General features: G+C 42.4%; 1 protein-coding gene across 2 annotated transcripts; it reads right to left on the bottom strand.

Annotated features, from left to right (window-relative positions):
- Window positions 1-973: 973 nt before the first annotated feature.
- On the bottom strand, window positions 974-20286 carry PITHD1 (PITH domain containing 1). Of its 2 annotated transcripts, XM_056556619.1 has the most exons (7): window positions 20201-20286; window positions 19853-20071; window positions 12801-12844; window positions 12641-12718; window positions 9978-10082; window positions 3586-3694; window positions 974-1247 (listed from the first exon to the last, which is right to left on the bottom strand). In XM_056556619.1, exons 2-7 carry the CDS (start codon window positions 20042-20044, stop codon window positions 1146-1148), a joined length of 630 nt encoding a protein of 209 aa, XP_056412594.1. In that variant the 5' UTR covers window positions 20045-20071; window positions 20201-20286; the 3' UTR covers window positions 974-1145. The 2 variants fall into 2 exon arrangements, with proteins under 2 accessions (XP_056412594.1, XP_056412593.1); XM_056556618.1 differs by lacking the exon at window positions 20201-20286 and having other exon boundaries at window positions 975-1247; window positions 19853-20123.
- Between the last annotated feature and the right edge of the window lie 245 nt (window positions 20287-20531).

Here is a 20531-nt window from a genome sequence, read left to right on the forward strand (position 1 = left end):
CTTAGCCTGCATAAACGAGTTCAGCTTTCAGGTGCTCTGGAAAAGGTGGATACAGTCCTAGGACAGAGTCCCCTAGGACTGTATCCACCTTTTCCAGCCCACCGGACCACCTGAAAGCTGAACTAATTTATACAGGCTAAAGTCAGCAACCGCTGAGCCGAGAAGTTCGTGACAAATCAAACTTACTGGAAGTTCGCTCAGGAAAAAACAAAAAACACAAAGACACAGGAAAAATCAGTGGCAGTTTTTCTGGCGTTTTTAAGCCTTAAAAAACGCAAGGCAAAAAACCTCAGTCCTAGCCTTAAGATCAGTTTTGAACACTTTTTTTGATGCTTTTGGGCAGAGCCTGGCTTCAGCTAAAGTAGGCGTGGCCTATAAGCACCCCAAAAAAATAATAATTCTGGCACATGATTTTGGTTTGGAGTACACAAGCTAACAGTTGGTATAACCTTAAACTTGACAGTCTATATATTTAATTAAGCCAATTTGATAATTCTGGACCTATATTTTTTCCAGTCTGTGTGGGTGTAGAAATATTTGCCTTTTGGGATCAGTAATTAAATGGTACCTTTCATCAAAAAAACTTTTGATATATTATAGATCAATGTATGCAGAATAACTTCCCAATAGCATGTTATTAAAAAATATGCTTCTTTCTATTTAATTTTCTACTTTGAAAAAATGACCACTAGGGGTCTCCCTTTCAGTCTTTTTTATTTTTATTTTTTTATTTTTTTTTTTATAGATTTCAGACTCATGCAGGAGTCCTAAATCTCAGACTGCAGCTGGGACACAGACAAGCTCAGCACTGCTCCCTGGAAAATTAAATAGAAAGAAGCATATTTTTTAATAACATGCTATTGGAAAGTTATTCTGCATACATTAATCTATAATATATCAAGCGTTTTCTTTTATGAAAGGTACCCTTTAAGCTGGTATATTTAGATCTCAATAAAAAGCATTTATGTCTCGTGTCATTCATAAAGCCATTATTCAGTATTAGCGCATGCTATTTCCTAACATTTTCCAGTTTTTATTCCTCTCTCAAGAAAATATAGTAAAATTGTCATATGTTACATCAACATCAAGCAAAGTTATGATGGAACAGGTTTATTCTAGCAAGGTTAAGGTTTGCTGCACTTGATCTAGGAGATAAAATGAGTCTGAGGATTGATCTGTGATATTTTGTGGTCAGCTGGATTTGCAGCAGCTTCATAGTTGCAGATTGTGACTTCATGTCGATGTGCCTGTAAATATAAAACACACCAATGAATTCAAACAAATGGGTTTACACATTAATATTGCATTCATATCCCCTTCTACCACACGGGTATTCCAACACGTAGGAGTGAGTTTATCACCCTTTATATGCCAGAAACAAGAGATGCAAGTCTGCCCGTTTGCCCATTTTCCAAATAACAAAAACATAGCTCATTGCTAGAATTCAGCTGAAGGCTCCACAGGATTTCTCATTATGACAGGCATATAAAACAGTTTTATAGTGGAGACTTGTGCATCCTATAGAGCAGCACAGGGGCGCAACTGAGGGCCCAAAATTCTGCTAGCGCCATATCTCTGCTTACATTCCAGGGGTGTCTGTTAAATTGCAGCAATGCATTATCCCAAGAAGCCAAACACAGGGTCTCTATGACTGGCTGAACTGTCCTGTGATGGGTTAATAGTTTGACACAGACGTAAGATTCCGGCACCCTTTAGTACAGGTGCAACAAGGATCATTAATCCTTTCACTGCCATAGATTGCCAGGAAGGGTACCATTACAGAAGGACACTAAGCGGGAGATTTATCAAAACCTGTCCAGAGGGCAAAGTTGCTCAGTTGCCCATAGCAACCAATCAGATTAGTTCTTTCATTTTGCAGAGGCCTTGTTAAAAATGAAAGAAGCGATCTGATTGGTTGCTATGGGCAACTTTTCCTCTGGACAGGTTTTGATAAATCTCCCCTAAAGAATCAAATTTTTGCTTATATAATCACATGATGGGTGAATAAACCACAGCTTTTGAAGCTATTCTGGAGTGCCGCTTCTTCTTTCATTTGGATTTGATTACCAAGGGATAGAGCCCGGTCCTTCCTCCTGATAGATAGATATATATATATATATATATATATACAGAGATATATATATATATATATATATATATATATAGATATATGTGACCCCCCGACCTACGATGGCCCAGACATACGATAATTTCAACATGCGATGGCCTCTCAGAGGCCATCGCATGTTGAAGGCAGCATCAACATACGATGCTTTTGTATGTCGGGGCCATCGCATAAACAGCTATCCGGCAGCGCAGACTGCTTCAGCTGCCACTGGATAGCCGTTTACAGTGCCCCGTGTGGTTCGCTGATGATCACTTACCTGTCCACGGGGCTCCGGTGCGTCCTCTTCAGGATCCCCTCCATCGTCGGCGCTCTCCATCGTCGTCATAACGTCGCTGAGCACACCGTCCCTTCATCCAATAGGAGCGGCGTGTGTAGCGACGTGATGGCGACGACGGAGAGCGAGGATGCCGGGGAAGCAGAGGCCTTGCCGGAGGGTTGGGGACACCCTGGGGACGCGGCGACAGCAATGGAAGGCGACATCAAGGGCAACGGTGACGGTCCGGAGCGACGGGGACACGCGAGTATAACTTCCTATACCAGTGGTCTTCAACCTGTGGACCTCCAGATGTTGCAAAACTACAACTCCCAGCATGCCCGGAGAGCCAATGGCTGTCCGGGCATGCTGGGTGTTGTAGTTTTACAACATCTGGAGGTCTGCAGGTTGTAGACCACTGTCCTATACTTTACATTGCACGGATCCCTCAACATACGATGGTTTCAACAAACGATGGTCCATTTGGAACGGATTACCATCGTATGTTGAGGGACCACTGTGTGTGTGTGTGTGTATGTATGTGTATATGTATATATATATATATATATATATATATATATACACACACACACACAAAATAAATAATAAAAAGACTAAGTGCAAAAGGTGAAAATGTTATGTAAGGGATAAGTGCACCACTCCTAATGCCCACCCTCTCTATCAGTCAGGGCAGGTTGATGGATAGAGCTGCCCCAGCTCATCTGGATGCTGTGGAATACTTTTATCTGAATAAAAAAAATTGAGTGTTTTTCCCCTAGCAATAAATTCACACTGCATTGCCTCTACCATTGTAAGGCTTTGTTCACATGTGGAATTTTGGTCAGAAATTCAGTCAAAACCAGGAGCAGATACAAAATGCAGAACAGGTACAAATCATTCCATTATAGTTTTTTTTCTGTGTTGGTTGAAAACAATAACCAAAATACTACATGTGAATACTGCCTAAGGCTCTAATGACTTTTCAATTTTAACTTCTACATTTTTAGTAAGCCAAAACCAGATGGCACGTTTAATACAAATGAAAACCGTTTCATGATCCACTATGTGGCAAGTGGCCGTTTTGCACATACAAGTTGTAACTAAAATGCATTGCTGTAACGCAGGTTTCACATATTCAGGGATAAGCAGTTTTTTGGGAATTCTGCAGCAGAAATATAAAACCAGACCTTTGTATTTTATTTACCTCTGTCCACTCTCCTCTTAATCCAATGTAGAAAATCTTGGTGTTTTCAGCTCCAAAGTTTTTGGAAATGTGAATAGAAAGATGAGATACATTTGAAAAACGAGAAATTCTGTAGAGAAAAACTTTCATTTTAGATTATTTGGTGATATCCAACTTTTTATTGTACTACATTGTACAGTACTTACATATTGGCCCTGATTTACTATTGTAAACCCGACATGTTTCGTCAGCTTGTGCGCCAGATTCTGTCTCATTGCGCCAGAAATAAAAACAAAACCTTACCAGCTCTCCGAAAAAGGGGCGTGGTCAAAGAAAAGGGGCATGCCCCTAACATTTTCACAAAAACCCAACATATTTACTAAGGTTTCTACAGAAAATTTTGTGGATTTGAGCTGAGGAAAACCCCACAGATCAGATCATGTGTAAAAAAAATGTAAACAAAATGTAGGGAAACACACAAAGAAAACTCCACTCCACTCTTAGTAAATCAGGACCATTGTGTTACTTTATTACTTAAAAGGAATTTATCAGCTCTATTTGCTGCTAAAAACTGAAGGCACCACAAAATAGCTGTTGTGGTATAAAAGCGAACGGTACCTTTCCTGGAGCTGATGGTGGTTGCTAAACATATAAAATCTCTGTTTTATTTATAAGCTAAGTGTCAAGTAGGTGGTGCAGAGCTTCCCAGGTGCCACAGCCTGGCATATCTCCTCGTTCATCTTCACTTTCCAGCCTCTCCAGGAACGATGTACACACCAGGTGAGCCAAGCTGTGGCACTTTAGCAGCTCTGCACCACCTCTTTGACACTTGGTTGAACATAAAAGGAGATTTTATAAGTGTGGAAAACACTAACAGCTTGAGAAGAGGTACAGTTTTCCTTTATACCCCCACCAGCTATCCAATGGTGTCTACAGCACTTAGCTCCTAATATAGCTGACAGATCCCCTTTAAGTTTCAGGTGTGCCACTGGTAAATGTCCAAGCAAAACGCAGAGGTCTGGTTCACACCTAGTGGCCACAGTGCCATGAAGGAAATAGGTAAAATGACTGAAGTCCGGAGGATGTAAACCTACCGTTTCCTGTATTTTCCCAATACTGCCAGAGACTGTACCCCTGAAAATATTACTGCCGAATACTGTACCCCTGAATAAAAAATACTGCAGCATTGTGTATCCCTGAATATAATACTGCCACACACTGTGCCCATGAATATATTACTGCAACACACTGTGCCCCCTGAATATAATACTGCCACATACTATACCCCCGAATATATCACTGCCACATACTATACCCCCGAATATATCACTGCCCCACATTGTGCCCCTGGTATATTACAGCCACACGCTATGCCCCTGAATAAATTTCTGCTGCACGCTATGCCCCTGAATAGATTACTGCTGCACGCTATGCCCCTGAATAAATTTCTGCTGCACGCTATGCCCCTGAATAGATTACTGCTGCACGCTGTGCCCCTGAATAAATTTCTGCTGCACGCTATGCCCCTGAATAGATTACTGCTGCACGCTGTGCCCCTGAATAGATTACTGCTGCACGCTATGCCCCTGAATAGATTACTGCTGCACGCTGTGCCCCTGAATAGATTACTGCTGCACGCTGTGCCCCTGAATAGATTACTGCTGCACGCTGTGCCTCTGAATAAATTTCTGCTGCACGCTATGCCCCTGAATAAATTTCTGCTGCACGCTATGCCCCTGAATAGATTACTGCTGCACGCTGTGCCCCTGAATAGATTACTGCTGCACGCTATGCCCCTGAATAGATTACTGCTGCACGCTGTGCCCCTGAATAGATTACTGCTGCACGCTGTGCCTCTGAATAGATTACTGCTGCACGCTGTGCCCCTGAATAGATTGTTGCCACATGCTATGCCCCTAATATATTACAGCTACACACTGTGCTTCAGGTATATTACTGCCACACGCTGTGCTCCTGGTATATTTCTTCCACCCGGTATGCCCCTGGTATATTACTGCCACACACTATGGCCCAGATTTATCAAACTGTGTGAGGGTCGCAATTCTGACCACCGTCGCTTTACAAATTAATAACTCGAAAACACTTTTACCGAATATTCTGATTCTGAGGTTGTTTTTTCGTGACATATTCTACTTTATTTTGGTGGTAAATTTTCGGCGTTACTTGCATCCTTTTTTGGTGAAAAATCCCAAAATGTCATGAAAACTTTGAAGCTCTCTGCTTGTAAGGAAAATGGATATTCCAAATACATTTTATTTTTATTCACAAATACAATATGTCCACTTTATGTTGGCATCATAAAATGGACATATTTTTGCTTTTTGAAAAAATTAGAGGGCTTCAAAGTATAGCAGCAGTTGACGGAACAGATGTTACAGACTACAACTCCCAGCATGCCTGGGCTGTCTAGGCATGCTGAGAGTTGTAGTTTGCCAACATCTGGAGGGCTACCGTTTGGGCACCACTGTAACAGTGGTCTCCAAACTGTGACCCTCCAGATGTTGCCAAACTACAACTCCCAGCATGCCCAGACAGCCTTTGGCTGTCTGGGCATGCTGGGAGTTGCAGTCTGGCCTTCCTAGTGGTTGCCACAGTAAAGATCACTTTACTTTCACTTTCATTTCCCCCCACCCCACCCTCCATCGTTTTCCCTACCTGCTCCTGTCTCCAGCGACGATCTGCGGTCCCCACGCATCTTCTCCTCCAAGTACCGGCCTCCATCTTCTCCCCACGACATCCAGAGGTGGGCAGAACGGGGGGGGGGGGGGTTGCCCACTGTCCTGCGCTGCCATTGGTCAGAATCAGTTCAAACCAATGGCAGGGGATAGGAGGAGATTGCAGCACTGCGACCTCGCTCCTAGCCCTCAGGATGATCGGGGCTGTCACTGACAGCTCGGATCATCCCTATTTTCCGGGTGATCGGGTCACCAGAGACCCGATCAGCCCGGAATAGCAGAAAAATCGCATGTCTGAATTGACATGCGATTTTCTGCGACCGCCGACATGGGGGGGCTCTCAGGACCCCCCTGGGCGATGTGCCGGGATGCCTGCTGAATGATTTCAGCAGGCATCCCGGTCCGGTCCCCAACCGGCTAGCGGCGGGGACCGGAATTCCCACTGGCATATGCATACGCCCCACGTCCTTAAGAGGTTAAAAACCTTGAAAACGCCAATTTGAAATCCACATCGCATTTTATTTGGCATTATTTTCCTCCCATAGAAGTCTATAGGAGTAAAAAATATATATTTATATTTTTTTTGAAAAACACCACCTTTTTGGAAACTAGCCCTAAGCCCAAAAAACACCACAAATGTTTATGCCAAGAAAAAAAAAGTTATACAGCAAGTATTTTTAAGAAAAAAGCCTTCGGCTAGGTTTCCACACAGGGTTTTTTCTGGCATTTTTTGGAAAACTGTCACTGCAGTTTTAGACAAAAAAAAAAGAACAGGATCCAGCTCCCAAAAAGAAAAGTTAAAAGTCCCAAATTTTACTCACATGTTTAAAAATAGGTGAAAACCAAAATAACATTAAAAAAAAACAGGATAAAAGCATAGCAGAAACGCCAAACATGTGAATTAAAGAAATGCTAAACATTGTGAATTTTTTTAAATATGTGAATTAAATTTTGGACTTAACTTTTCTTTTTGGGAGCTGGATCCTGTTCTTTTTTTGTCAAGCATTGTTCACTCCAAGTATGCGGTTGGAAGTCAAATCCGTGCTTCCTTTAAACATCTGAAGTCCCCCTATACAAGTTTACATATGGCGGTGAGCTGGTTTTTTCTACATTTACTTTTTACTACTGTTTTAGAGCAAAAGTCAAAAGTGGATCCAGCAGGAAAATGAAGTATAAGTTCTTCATTTATATTTCTCATTCCTTTCAAATACATTTCTAGCTTTTTCTCAAAAACTGCACTGCCAGTTTTCCAAAAAAAGGCAGAAAAAAAACAGTGTGGAAACTTAGCCTAAAGGTATTTAGTTTAGGTTGTATTCACACCATGTTTTTGCAATACAGTTCAGGTTTTTGATGAAAAACGGATTCCTCAAAACTGGACTAAACTGTATAAAAACCGTATACGGTTGCAAAAATCCATTTGCATCTGTTTTGTAAGAATAAATGTATACGTTTTAAACTTTTTACTCCATTATGAATAAAGTTTCACTTGTTTGATTGAAATTCCAAGAAAAAAAACACACTGTGCAAAGTCAAAAACCGTATGGTGAAACCCGGATGGAACCGTACACACATATGGTTCTGTATGGTTCTGATAGACCACCATTTAAAAAAAAAAATAAAAAAAAAAATGTATACAGTTTCTATCAGTTTTTTCACCTGAACATAAAACCGTAATAGACTATGGTTTTGTGTACGGGAAAAAAAAACCGGATTAAACCGTAAATGATGCAAAATGTACACAACCGGATGCTACGTTTGGCTTACGGTTTTCAATGACATGTCTATACATAAGGTTTGCAATACGGTTTCATATGGTTTTTACACTAAAACCGTATACAAGAACTGTATTGCAAAAATGTGGTGTGAATGCAGCCTTAGAAAAAAAAAAAATAATTCCTGTTGCTTTATTGGCAACAATTACCTGGTTCTCTGTTGGTGTGTGGCAGTGATTTCTGTTGAATTACTGGTCACGGTGGTCATCTCAGTGATGTCCACACAAGTAAGAGCTACAGCCAAGCAGTGATTGGCCGAATTAGTAAAGGCAAGAAATGGTAGCAGTCCTGCTAGGCTAAGGGTGAGCAAATAGCAGAAATAGAGGAAAAGATGATGCAAGAGAAAATGTCCAGTATTAAAATAACATTTATTTAAATAATTAGAACTGTAATGTGAGGTCTTTAGCAGGGCCCTTACTTCAGACGGGTCACAAGATATAATAAACATGCTAAAATTTAATGGATATAGTAAAAAATACATGTAAAAGCATAAATAGGTGACACTTGTAATTCCCCTGTAACAGAGTAATTTGGGACGCGAAGTATTACAGTCTTTGCACTGTAGTTGGCACGATGTGCTGGTAAGAACTATGGGGGAGATTTATCAAAACCTGTGCAGAGGAAAAGTTGCCCAGTTGCCCGAAATGCGTCTCGTCTAAGACTGCCTTCACCAATACCCCATTCGTGGACACATTGGAGTACCCATAATTCAGGAGCCATTGCTGTCTCATTTGAGACCTGAAAGCACGCTTCTCCAAGCACGATCGCACCGCTGGCCAGCCGCAGCAAGCACAGTCCAGCAATCTCGCCATCGGCATAGCCGGTAAGAGGCACATTGTGCCAAACTTTCATTCCGCTTGGAACTTACAATTTTGTTCCTGTGCCGTCAGGGTAAAGAGGGTCCCAAAGCGGAGGACTCCAGCGCTGCAACACGCACATGGATGACATTTAGCCCTAACCCTCATCTCATACTACCTAAAACCACTCATACAGCATCCCTGTGCAGACAGGGTAGAGTGGGCAACAAATAGGGGGCTTCCAGCACTGCTACTGATCTTATCACAGCTCTGCATATAATCCTCTACATAGTCACGGCACCGTCCGTGCCAGGAATATTGACAATATTGCCTACCATTCATTGCAGGGAAGCATCTATATAGTTCTTACCAGCACATCGCGCCAACTACAGCGCAGAGACTATAATACTTTGTGTCCCAACTTACTCAGGGGAATTACAAGTGTCACCTATTTATATGCTTTTACATGTATTTTTTTACTATATCCATTCAATTTTAGCACGTTTATTATATCTTGTGACCCGTCTGAAGCAAGGTCCCTGCTAAAGACCTCACATTACAGTTCTAATTATTTAAATAAATGTTTTTCTCGGTCGCTCTTCATTGGGGGACACCTTTATGATGGGTATATGCTCTTGCCACTAGAAGGTGCTGACACTAGGAAAAATAGTCGGCTCCTCCCTGCCAGGATATACCCGCCCACTATTTTAATACTGGACATTTTCTCTTGCATCATCTTTTCCTCTATTTCTGCTATTTACTCACTCTTAGCCTAGCAGGACTGCTACCATTTTTTTGTCTTTTTATTTCACTTTTGGCACATTGGGTTTGTGCAACGCATTATCCTCAGCTTAGGTTTTTCTGTTTTATGTAGAGCTCCCACACCTTTTATTCTTGAATTAGTAAAGGACTGACATTCCACATCAACACTAGAGCCTAGGAGCAGCAGTGGGTTGGTAAGGAGAATATTACTCCTTTTTGTTTTGCTTAATCAATTTGTATTAATTTTGCATAGAAAAGGCACTTACAATCTTTAGTTATTTTAGAGCATCGCACAATGTCCCAAAACTGCCACGGGACAGGAAAACCCCTTTAATATAACTATTCTGTAATCGCTTATGGTAAAGCACATGTAAAAATACACATACTTAGTAGGATATTCTAGTTCTCCGGTGGTGTCAATATTTAGACTGAAAACTTGGTCAGCTTCCCTTCCAACATCATCAAAGCTCATGTGAGGAACGTTCTTAAATCTAGAAGAGACATATAAAAAAAAGACAGGTTTAGGTAAATTGTATAACTGCAATTGCTTCAATGCTGAAATCACTAAAGTAATAAAAAAATAAATAAAAAGCTCCCAGATCAGCGCACCATCTTACGTGCATCCCCCCTTACATGAATTGCAGCCACTGCGACTACAATTCCTGACAGTCTGAGGTTTTCTGCTGACTGTTGGGTAAACTGCTATTGGGCTTGATGCAATGACTTCGCTACACAAGAGAGACGCAGTATTTTAATTTTTATTTTAAAAAACATTTCTTATAACACTTTTTGTCTGTGCTTGTAGGATCTAACCTTTAAAGCCTCCATAATAGATTCTGTCTGAGGTCGTAAAACAAAGCCACACGGTCTATTGCACAACATCCTGAAGGATGCCATAGACTTTATTGAGGGCCGTAGGGTTTCTGTCTGGTGTTATTTACTTTGCATGATCTGGCAGGACAAAAAAAATATTGCTTACAGCGTTTAAATGGATTTTGCCACTGAGACCCCTAATTGGAGCTCCAATGCAGATGTTAATGTAGCTTTATATGCTGTGGTCACTATTAACCGGGGTATCAAAATGGTTAAACGGCTGGAATCAGAGTGATCTTTGATCCTCTAAGCTACAGTAAGCAGTTTTCCCCATACTTTCCCCGAGCCCATCCCTCATACATGTAGAGCGAATGTCACAAAGCAGTCAATATCAGGTATCCTAAAAGGGAGAGAAAATTAAAATATACTAAACATATAGACCGAGATTTATCAAGGGATTTAAGCAGCTTTTTTTTGCTTACAAAAGTCGCACGTGCGCCTAAGCAATTTTTTGTGTGACTTGTGGGTAAACATAAAATACCAATCTGCCATACCTTAGCAATTTTTAGTTTTTACTTTGCAGTGGTCCAGGATTTATCATTGCAAAAGTCGCACATAAGCAAATAAAAGTCGTAAACCCACTTTAAAAAGTCGCACGTGTAAGCAAGGTCAGATTTTCAAAAAGTCGCACGTGAGACTTTTTGCACAGCTCGGCTCCCCGGCACCCGCTCGCTTACAGCTACAGCCCACCGTAAGCTGTTGGGACTACAACTGCCAGCATGTCCTCACTGTAACGGCATGCTGAGAGTTGTAGTCCTGCAGTGGGCGCAGGTGACAAGCTTGTCACCAGCTTGAACATATACCCCCAGCCCTGCTGCATGACTACAACTCCCATTATGTCCTAACTGTAAGGGCATGCTGGGAGTTGTAGTCATGCAGCGCGGGCTGGAAATGTGCGGGTGGGTTACAATAGATGTACTAACCTATTTTCCTTATTTTTTTTTTCCTTCTCATTTCAGATCAGTGTATCCTGTGTACTACGACAATGGTGACCAGTGTTTTTTGTTTGTTAGTAAAATGGTTAACGATGGTTTGTGGAGGAGTGTTTTTTTTTTTTCTTTTTTGGAATAAAAGTTTTTTTTTTTTAAATGTCTGTTTTTTTATTTACTTTACATGCTTAGTAGTGGAAGCTGTCTTATAGACAGGATCCATTACTAAGCCGGGGCTTAGCGTTAGCCCCAAAAACAGCTAGCGCTAACCTCCAATTATTACCCCGGTACCTACCGCCACAGGGGTGCCAGGAAGAGCCGGTACCAACAGGTCCGGAGCATCAAATATGGTGCTACTGGGCCTAGGCTGGGGAGGGCCAGTAACATGGTCCTTGCCCACCCTGGTAACGTCAGGCTGTTGCTGCTTGGTTGGTATCTGGCTGAAAATAATTTTTTTTCATAAATAATTAAATAAAAGAAAAAAAGCATAGGGTTCCCCCTATTTTCAGTATCAGCCAGATACCAACCAAGCAGCAACAGCCTGACGTTACAAGGGTGAGCGAGGACCATTGTTACTGGCCCTCCCCAACCTAAACAACATCAGCCTGTTAGGGCTTCTGCCCAGGAGTGCCATTTTTGAAGCTCCGGGCCTGTTGGTACCGGCTCTTCCCGACACCTCTGTGGCGGTGGGTACCAGGGTAATAATCACCCACGATTATTACCCCGCTAGCTGATTTTGGGGCAAACGCTAAGCCCCGACTTAGTAATGGACTGTCTATAAGACTGCTTCCACTACTAAGCCTGTAAAGTAAATAAAACATTTAAAAAAAAAAATTTTATTCCAAAAAACACTCCCCCACAAGTCGTTGTTAATATTAAACAAAAAACGCTGGTTATCGTAGTCCGCCGAATCTGAAGTAGCCCACAGGATAGACGGATCTGAAATAGAAAAAAAAAATTATTATTACATTCAGGGGAAAAAAGTGGTAAAAAAAACATGTAATAAACACACACAATTTTTTTTTGCTTATGTGTGCTAAGAAAATGCTATTCCAAAGTGATTTTATTGGCTTTTGCTTATGTAAGCCAAAATTTATCAACCCCCTGTGATAGTATGATAAATATGTCACACATAAGAAAAACCAAATCCAAAAAATACCTACAGAACTCGCTTACCAAAGCAACAACGATAAATGTCCCCCATAATATACTGAACATTTTGGTCTCCTTCTGAAAATAATACTCACAATCTAATTTCTGAAGGGTGGGTATCACTGTCCTCTCCAATTAGAATAATCCCTTTTAATTTTACATTGCCAGTGAACCTGGAAAAGAAGCAGCAATGACTGCAGGAGCAAAGATGAAAGGTATTTAAACCAGGTTCGCCAAATGAGACAACATACTTACGGGATGTTGAACAGCAATTCTGCATCATCATCGCTTTCTACAAACTGGACAAAGAGAATTCATATGAAACACTTGTAAACTTTAAAACTGTTTATCTGAATATGTAAAATAGTGAATATAGACACACATATATATATTTATATATACATACACATTTTTTAAAATTAATTTATATATTTTTTTCTTTACACAAACAAAAGATCTGTTAATTACAGGAGAAATATCATGAAGAAAGACGTTTTTCCCATGCAGTCGGACCCCGACTCTCCCCAGGTACTGGGCGTGTTGACCACCGTAGGAAGCAGCGGCTGACACGACCTCTCCATGTGTCTCTATTGGAAAGCCAGAGATAGCATAAGTCCCCAAAACCGAGAAAAAGACTTGGGCCAGAGGACTGAAGCCGATATTGGAGCCACAGTGGGAGCAGCGGATGGTTTGCTCATTTAATGGTGGCAGCCTGGGCATATAGGATAAATTTAAAAATTTGTCTGGAGTACCCCTTTAAGCTTTGCATCACAACATTCTGACCCCCCTATAACATTTGTATTTTGCAGTTGAAGGGGTACTCCAGCATTTTAACACAAATTTCCTATCCACGGGAATGAGTGACTAATCACAGGAGACCAAACACCGGGGCCCCCCTTTCCTGAAAGGCGCCCCAACTCTCTCCTTGTGCACAGAGCGGGTTGACATGCCCCCTCCATGCACTGTCTATGAAAATGCTAGTATCAGCTGAGGGAGGGTCTATTCACATGGGCGGAATTCGCACTCCCGTTGACACTTCGGAAGTTCCGCTAGTGGAATTCCATCAAAAGGAGTGCAGAATCCCACAGAAGTGTATGGGCTTTTATTTAAGGCGGAAATTCCGTTGGTGTGAATAGACCATAAAGCACTCTTGTATCTTCAGTGCTTCCATAGAGAATGCATGGAGGGGGTGCGGCAATCCTGCTCTGCTCCACTGTTCGGGGACCCCAGTGGTTGGGCCAACTGTGATCAGATACTCATCTCCTATTGTGTGGGGATTGTTGTTAAAACGCTGGAGTACCCTTTTAAAATGGATGGGGGGGGGGACCATGTTGGGATAGCTGTGACTTTTTCATCACTTTTAACCCGTTAACAACAATGGACGTAAATGTACGTCACATACATTTACACGCCACCATGATCGCGAGCACCGGAGCTATCAGCAGCCAGGGACCCGCCGGTAATGGTGGAATCCGCAATCGTGCGGATGTCCGCCATTAACCCCTCAGATGCCGTGATCAATACAGATCGCAGCATCTGCGGCAGTGCGGTACTTTGAATGGATGATCGGATCGCCCGCAGCGCTGTCGCTTCTGGGTCTTCTGCTCTGGGTCTTCTGCTCTGGTCTGCGATCGAGCAGAAGATGACCAATAATACTGATCAGTGCTATGTCCTATACATAGCACTGAGCAGTATTAGTAATCAACTAATTGCTATGAATAGTCCCCTATGGGGACATAAAAAGTTTAAAAAAAATAAAATAAAATCGCCACATGCGTAAGTCTGAACTATTAAAGGGGTATTCCAGGCAAAAACTTTTATATATATATATATATATATATATATATATATATATATATATATATATATATATATATATATATTAACTGGCTCCAGAAAGTTAAACAGATTTGTAAATTACTTTCAGTACTTATGAGCTTCTGAAGTTAAGGTTGTTCTTTTCTGTCTAAGTGCTCTCTGATGACACCTGTCTCAGGAAACGCCCAGTTTAGAAGAGGTTTGCTATGGGGATTTGCTTCTAAACTGGGCGTTTCCCGAGACACGTGTCATCAGAGAGGACTTAGACAGAAAAGAACAATCTTAACTTCAGAAGCTCATAAGTACTGAAAGGATTAAGATTTTTTAATAGAAGTAATTTACAAATCTGTTTAACTTTCTGGAGCCAGTTGATATATATATAAAAAAGTTTTTGCCTGGAATACCCCTTTAAAATATATTGTTAATTATCCCGTACTGTGAACGGTGTAAACGTTAAAAAATAAAAATAAAAGTCCAAAATTGCTGCTTTTTTGTCACATTTTATTCCCAAAATTTTTTTATAAAAAAATGTATAAAAAGTAAAACCTAAGCGAAAGTGGTACTGATAGAAACTACAGATCATGGCGCAATAAATGAGCCCTCATATCGCCCCATATACGGAAAAATGAAAAAGTTTTAGGTGGTCAAAATAGGGCGATTTCAAAACATACTAATTTTGTTAAAATGGTTTGAGATTTTTTTTTTAAGCCGTACAATTATAGAAAAGCATATAACATGGGTATCATTTTAATCGTATTGACCCAAAGAATAAAGAAAACATGTAATTTTTACCGGAAAGTGTACAGCGGGAAAACAAAACCTTCCAAAATTTGCTAAATTGCGGTTTTCTTTTCAATTTTCCCACATAAATAATATTTGTTTGGTTGCGCCATACATTTTATTGTAAAATAAGTGATGTCATTACAAAGTACAATTGGTGACGCAAAAAACAAGCCCTCATATGGGTCTGTGGATGGAAATATGAGAGTTATGATTTTTAGAATGCGAGGAGGAAAAAACGAAAATGCAAAAATAAAATTGGTCTGGTCCTTAAAGTGTAGCTCCCACCAAGTAATATATAATCTAATATGTTCCTACCTATTAGTAATCTAGCCCTAACCCCTTACCTGGCTTTAAAAAAATTTTAAATCGCTTTAATAGAGCAGATTTGGTGCTTCTAAATCTGCTCTATCAAGCAGGGCAGGAAGCAGCGCTTCCCAGCAGGCACGACGTCACTGATGCCTTGCTGGGCGCTTGCTTCCGCCCTCAGATCGTCTATGCAGCGCTTCTGTCGGGAGCACGCATAGATGATCTGCCAATAGCACTGCAGGCAGCTCCGGGGTCTCCTCCTCCCTGTTTACCTGTGCATGTGCTATCCAGGGAGGAGGAGTAGAGGAGCATCGCCGGCCTGCCGTGCACGATATTACAGCCGAGACCCGGCTAATATAAGACCTCAGATCAGACTTACCCATCCGGAGGATTAGCGCAGCAACGAGTGCGCGCTCTGCCTCCAGACAGGGTAACGGGGGCGGGCAGGGCCGCGCGCGAGGGCAGTGGAGCTGGCCAATGCGCGCAGCCCCAGCTATCAGCGTGCTCGCTCTTGCCTGTTTGATTGACAGGCGGGAGCGAGCACAGCAGAGCCTGAATTTCGACTCATTGCCAGGCTGAAATGAGTCGAAATTCTATAGCGACGTCACTGCAGAATACATTCGGCCACTAGGAGGGCGACCCCTAGTGGCCGAATTTAAAAGTGATTTTAAACTTGTTTAAAATCACTTTTTTAAATTAAAGTATATAAGAGATATGTTGTAGTACTTAACCCCTTAACGACGCAGGACGTATATTTACGTCCTGCGCCGGCTCCCGCGATATGAAGCGGGATCGCGCCACGATCCCGCATCATATCGCGTCGGTCCCGCCGCTAATCAACGGCCGGGACCCGCGGCTAATACCACACATCGTCGATCGCGGCAATGTGCGGTATTAACCCTTTAGAAGCGGCGGTCAAAGCTGACCGCCGCTTCTAAAGTGAAACTGAAAGTGACCCGGCTGCTCAGTCGGGCTGTTCGGGACCGCCGCGGTGAAATCGCGGCGTCCCGAACAGCTGACCGGAAACCGGGAGGTCCCTTACCTGCCTCCCCGGTGTCCGATCGGCGAATGACTGCTCCGTGCCTGAGATCCAGGCAGGAGCAGTCAAGCGCCGATAATGCTGATCACAGGCGTGTTAATACACGCCTGTGATCAGGATTAGAGATCAGTGTGTGCAGTGTTATAGGTCCCTATGAGACCTATAACACTGCAAAAAAAATGTAAAAAAAAGTGTTAATAAAGGTCATTTAACCCCTTCCCTAATAAAAGTTTGAATCACCCCCCTTTTCCCATAAAAAAAAATAAAACAGTGTAAAAAAAATAAAAAATAAACATATGTGGTATCGCCGCGTGCGTAAATGTCCGAACTATAAAAATATATCATTAATTAAGCCGCACGGTCCATGGCGTATGCGCAAAAAAATTCCAAAGTCCAAAAAACCGTATTTTGGTCACTTTTTATACCATTAAAAAATGAATGAAAAGTGATCAAAAAGTCCGATCAAAACAAAAATCATACCGATAAAAACTTCAGATCACGGCGCAAAAAATGAGTCCTCAAACCGCCCTGTACGTGGAAAAATAAAAAAGTTATAGGGGTCAGAAGATGACATTTTTAAACGTATAAATTTTCCTGCATGTAGTTATGATTTTTTCCAGAAGTGCGACAAAATCAAACCTATATAAGTAGGGTATCATTTTAACCGTATGGACCTACAGAATAATGATAAGGTGTCATTCTTACCGAAATATGCACTGCGTAGAAACGGAAGCCCCCAAAAGTTACAAAATGGCGTTTTTTTTTTCGATTCTGTCGCACAATGATTTTTATTTCCGTTTCGCGGTGCATTTTTGGGTAAAATGACTAATGTCACTGCAAAGTAGAATTGGCGACGCAGAAAATAAGCCATAATATGGATTTTTAGGTGGAAAATTGAAAGGGTTATGATTTTTAAAAGGTAAGGAGGAAAAAACGAAAGTGCAAAAACGGAAAAACCCTGAGTCCTTAAGGGGTTAAGTACTACAACATATCAATTTTTTTACTTCATGACAGTGCCCATTTAACCCCTTAAGGACGCAGGACGTAAATGTACGTCCTGGTGAGGTGGTACTTAACGCACCAGGACGTACATTTACGTCCTAAGCATAACCGCGGGCATCAGAGCGATGCCCGTGTCATGCGCGGCTGATCCCGGCTGCTGATCGCAGCCAGGGACCAGCCGTCAATGGACGACGCCCGCGATCTCGCGGGTGTCCGCTTTTAACCCCTCAGGTGCCAGGATCAATACAGATCCCGGCATCTGCGGCAGTTCGCGATTTAAATGAACGATCGGATCGCCCGCAGCGCTGCTGCGGGGATCCGATCATTCATAACGCCGCGCGGAGGTCCCCTCTCCTTCCTTCGTCCGGCTCCCGGCGTCTCCTGCTCTGGTCTGAGATCGAGCAGACCAGAGCAGGAGATGACCGATAATACTGATCTGTTCTATGTCCTATACATAGAACAGATCAGTATTAGCAATCATGGTATTGCTATGAATAGTCCCCTATGGGGACTATTCAAGTGTAAAAAAAAATGTAAAAAAATGTAAAAGTAAAAGTAAAAAAAAAAAAGTGAAAAATCCCCTCCCCCAATAAAAAAGTAAAACGTCCGTTTTTTACTATTTTACCCCCCAAAAGCGTAAAAAAATTTTTTTATACATATTTGGTATCGCCGCGTGCGTAAATGTCCAAACTATTAAAATAAAATGTTAATGATCCCGTACGGTGAACAGCGTGAACAAAAAAAAAATAAAAAAAAGTCCAAAATTCCTACTTTTTTAATACATTTTATTAAAAAAAAATGTATAAAAAATGTATTAAAAGTTTTTTATATGCAAATGTGGTATCAAAAAAAAAGTACAGATCATGGCGCAAAAAATGAGCCCCCATACCGCCACTTATACGGAAAAATAAAAAAGTTAGAGGTCATCAAAATAAAGGGATTATAAACGTACTAATTTGGTTAAAAAGTTTGTGATTTTTTTTAAGCGCAACAATAATATAAAAGTATATAATAATGGGTATCATTTTAATCGTATTGACCCTCAGAATAAAGAACACATGTCATTTTTACCATAAATTGTACGGCGTGAAAACAAAACCTTCCAAAATTAGCAAAATTGCGTTTTTCGTTTTAATTTCCCCACAAAAATAGTGTTTTTTGGTTGCGCCATACATTTTATGATATAATGAGTGATGTCATTACAAAGGACAACTGGTCGCGCAAAAAACAAGCCCTCATACTAGTCTGTGGATGAAAATATAAAAGAGTTATGATTTTTAGAAGGCGAGGAGGAAAAAATGAAATCGTAAAAATTAAATAGTCTGAGTCCTTAAGGCCAAAATGGGCTGAGTCCTTAAGGGGTTAAAGGGGTACTCCGCCCCTAGACATCTTATCCCCAATCCAAAGGATAGGGGATAAGATGTCAGATCGCCTCGGTCCTGCTGCTGGGGACCCTGGGGATCGCCGCTGCGGCACTGTGCTATCATTACTGTGCAGAGTGAGATCGCTCTGCACGTAATGACGGGCGATACAGGGGCCGGAGCATAGTTACGTCACAGCTCCGCCCCTCGTGACGTCACGGCCTGCCCCCATCAATACAAGTCTATGGGAGGGGGCGTGGCGGTCGTCACGCCGCTGCCATAGACTTGCATTAAGGGGACGGGCCATGACGTCACGCTGCTCAGGCCCCTGTATTGCCCGTCATTACGTGCAGAGCGTTCTCACTCTGTGCAGTAATGATGGCGGGGTGCCGCAGCGGCGATCTCCAAGGTCCCCAGCAGCGGGACCGCGGCGATCCCCAGGGTCCCCAGCAGCAGGACCACGGCGATCTAACATCTTATCCCCTATCCATTGGACAGGGGATAAGATGCCAGGGGCGGAGTACCCCTTTAAGGCCAAAATGGGCCTGGTCCTTAAGGGGTTAAATCAATGTTTTCCCTGTCACCAAGAAAACAACAATTCTGAAGTTATTAATTGACAGTAACATGGCCATCTCTGTAGGAGGCAGTGTGGACTGTGGGGAAAATTTATAAAAAAAAAAAAAAAACTGTCTAGAGGAAAAGTTGCTGAGTTGCCCATAGCAACCAATCAGATTGCTTCTTTCATTTTTTTTAAAGGCCTCTGAAAAATGAAAGCAGCGATCTGATTGGTTGCTATGGGCAACTCCAACTTAACCTCTGGACAGGTATCTGTGAGTGGCACACCCCATGGCGGTTATCACTGCAAGCACCTGAGGGGAGCATGGTGGCAGGTGGAGGCTGCTGGAACCCCCAGCTGTCATTTTAACAACAACCCACCAGTTCTTCCGGCTGCTTTATATCCTGGTGACAATCCTTGTACCGCATCAGGTGCCACTCACCCGGCTCCGGTCTGCACGTTCTTCCCAGGCCTTGAACACTCCCTTCCCGCTCCCCTCCACACTTTCGTTCAGACACTGCAGCTTGTATAGGTCAATCTTACGGTACAGCCCGTACTCTAGCCCGCGCTCCGGGGTTTCTGTTCGCTCAGCTGCACAAGCGCAGCCCCCGCCATGACTGTGTCCGTGCGACATACTATCCGCTTCTCAAACTCCAACAGAGCCATCTTGGTACTCCCCGCTACATATAGCCATTCAGTGGGTGGCCATCTTGGTACTCCCCGCTACATATAGCCATTCAGTGGGTGGCCATCTTGGTACTCCCCGCTACATATAGCCATTCAGTGGGTGGCCATCTTGGTACTCCCCGCTACATATAGCCATTCAGTGGGTGGCCATCTTGGTACTCTCAGTGACGTCATCCCCATAGTCACGTGCACCGTCTGAAAACCCACCTCTACGTAAGTGTATAGGAGTACTGTATGTATATAAAGCAGTGTTTCCCAACCAGCGTGCCTTCAGCGGTTTTGTGTACTGTACTTTACATATATAGGTATGACTGAGGGGGTATTTATCATTCTACACCAGTGTTTCCTAACTAGCGTGCCTCCCGCTGTTGCAAAACTACAACCCCCAGCATGCCCGGACAGCCGAAGGCTGTCCGGGCATGCTGGGAGTTGTA

Source organism: Hyla sarda, chromosome 2 (assembly GCF_029499605.1).
Source record: "Hyla sarda isolate aHylSar1 chromosome 2, aHylSar1.hap1, whole genome shotgun sequence".
Lineage (NCBI taxonomy): Eukaryota > Metazoa > Chordata > Amphibia > Anura > Hylidae > Hyla > Hyla sarda.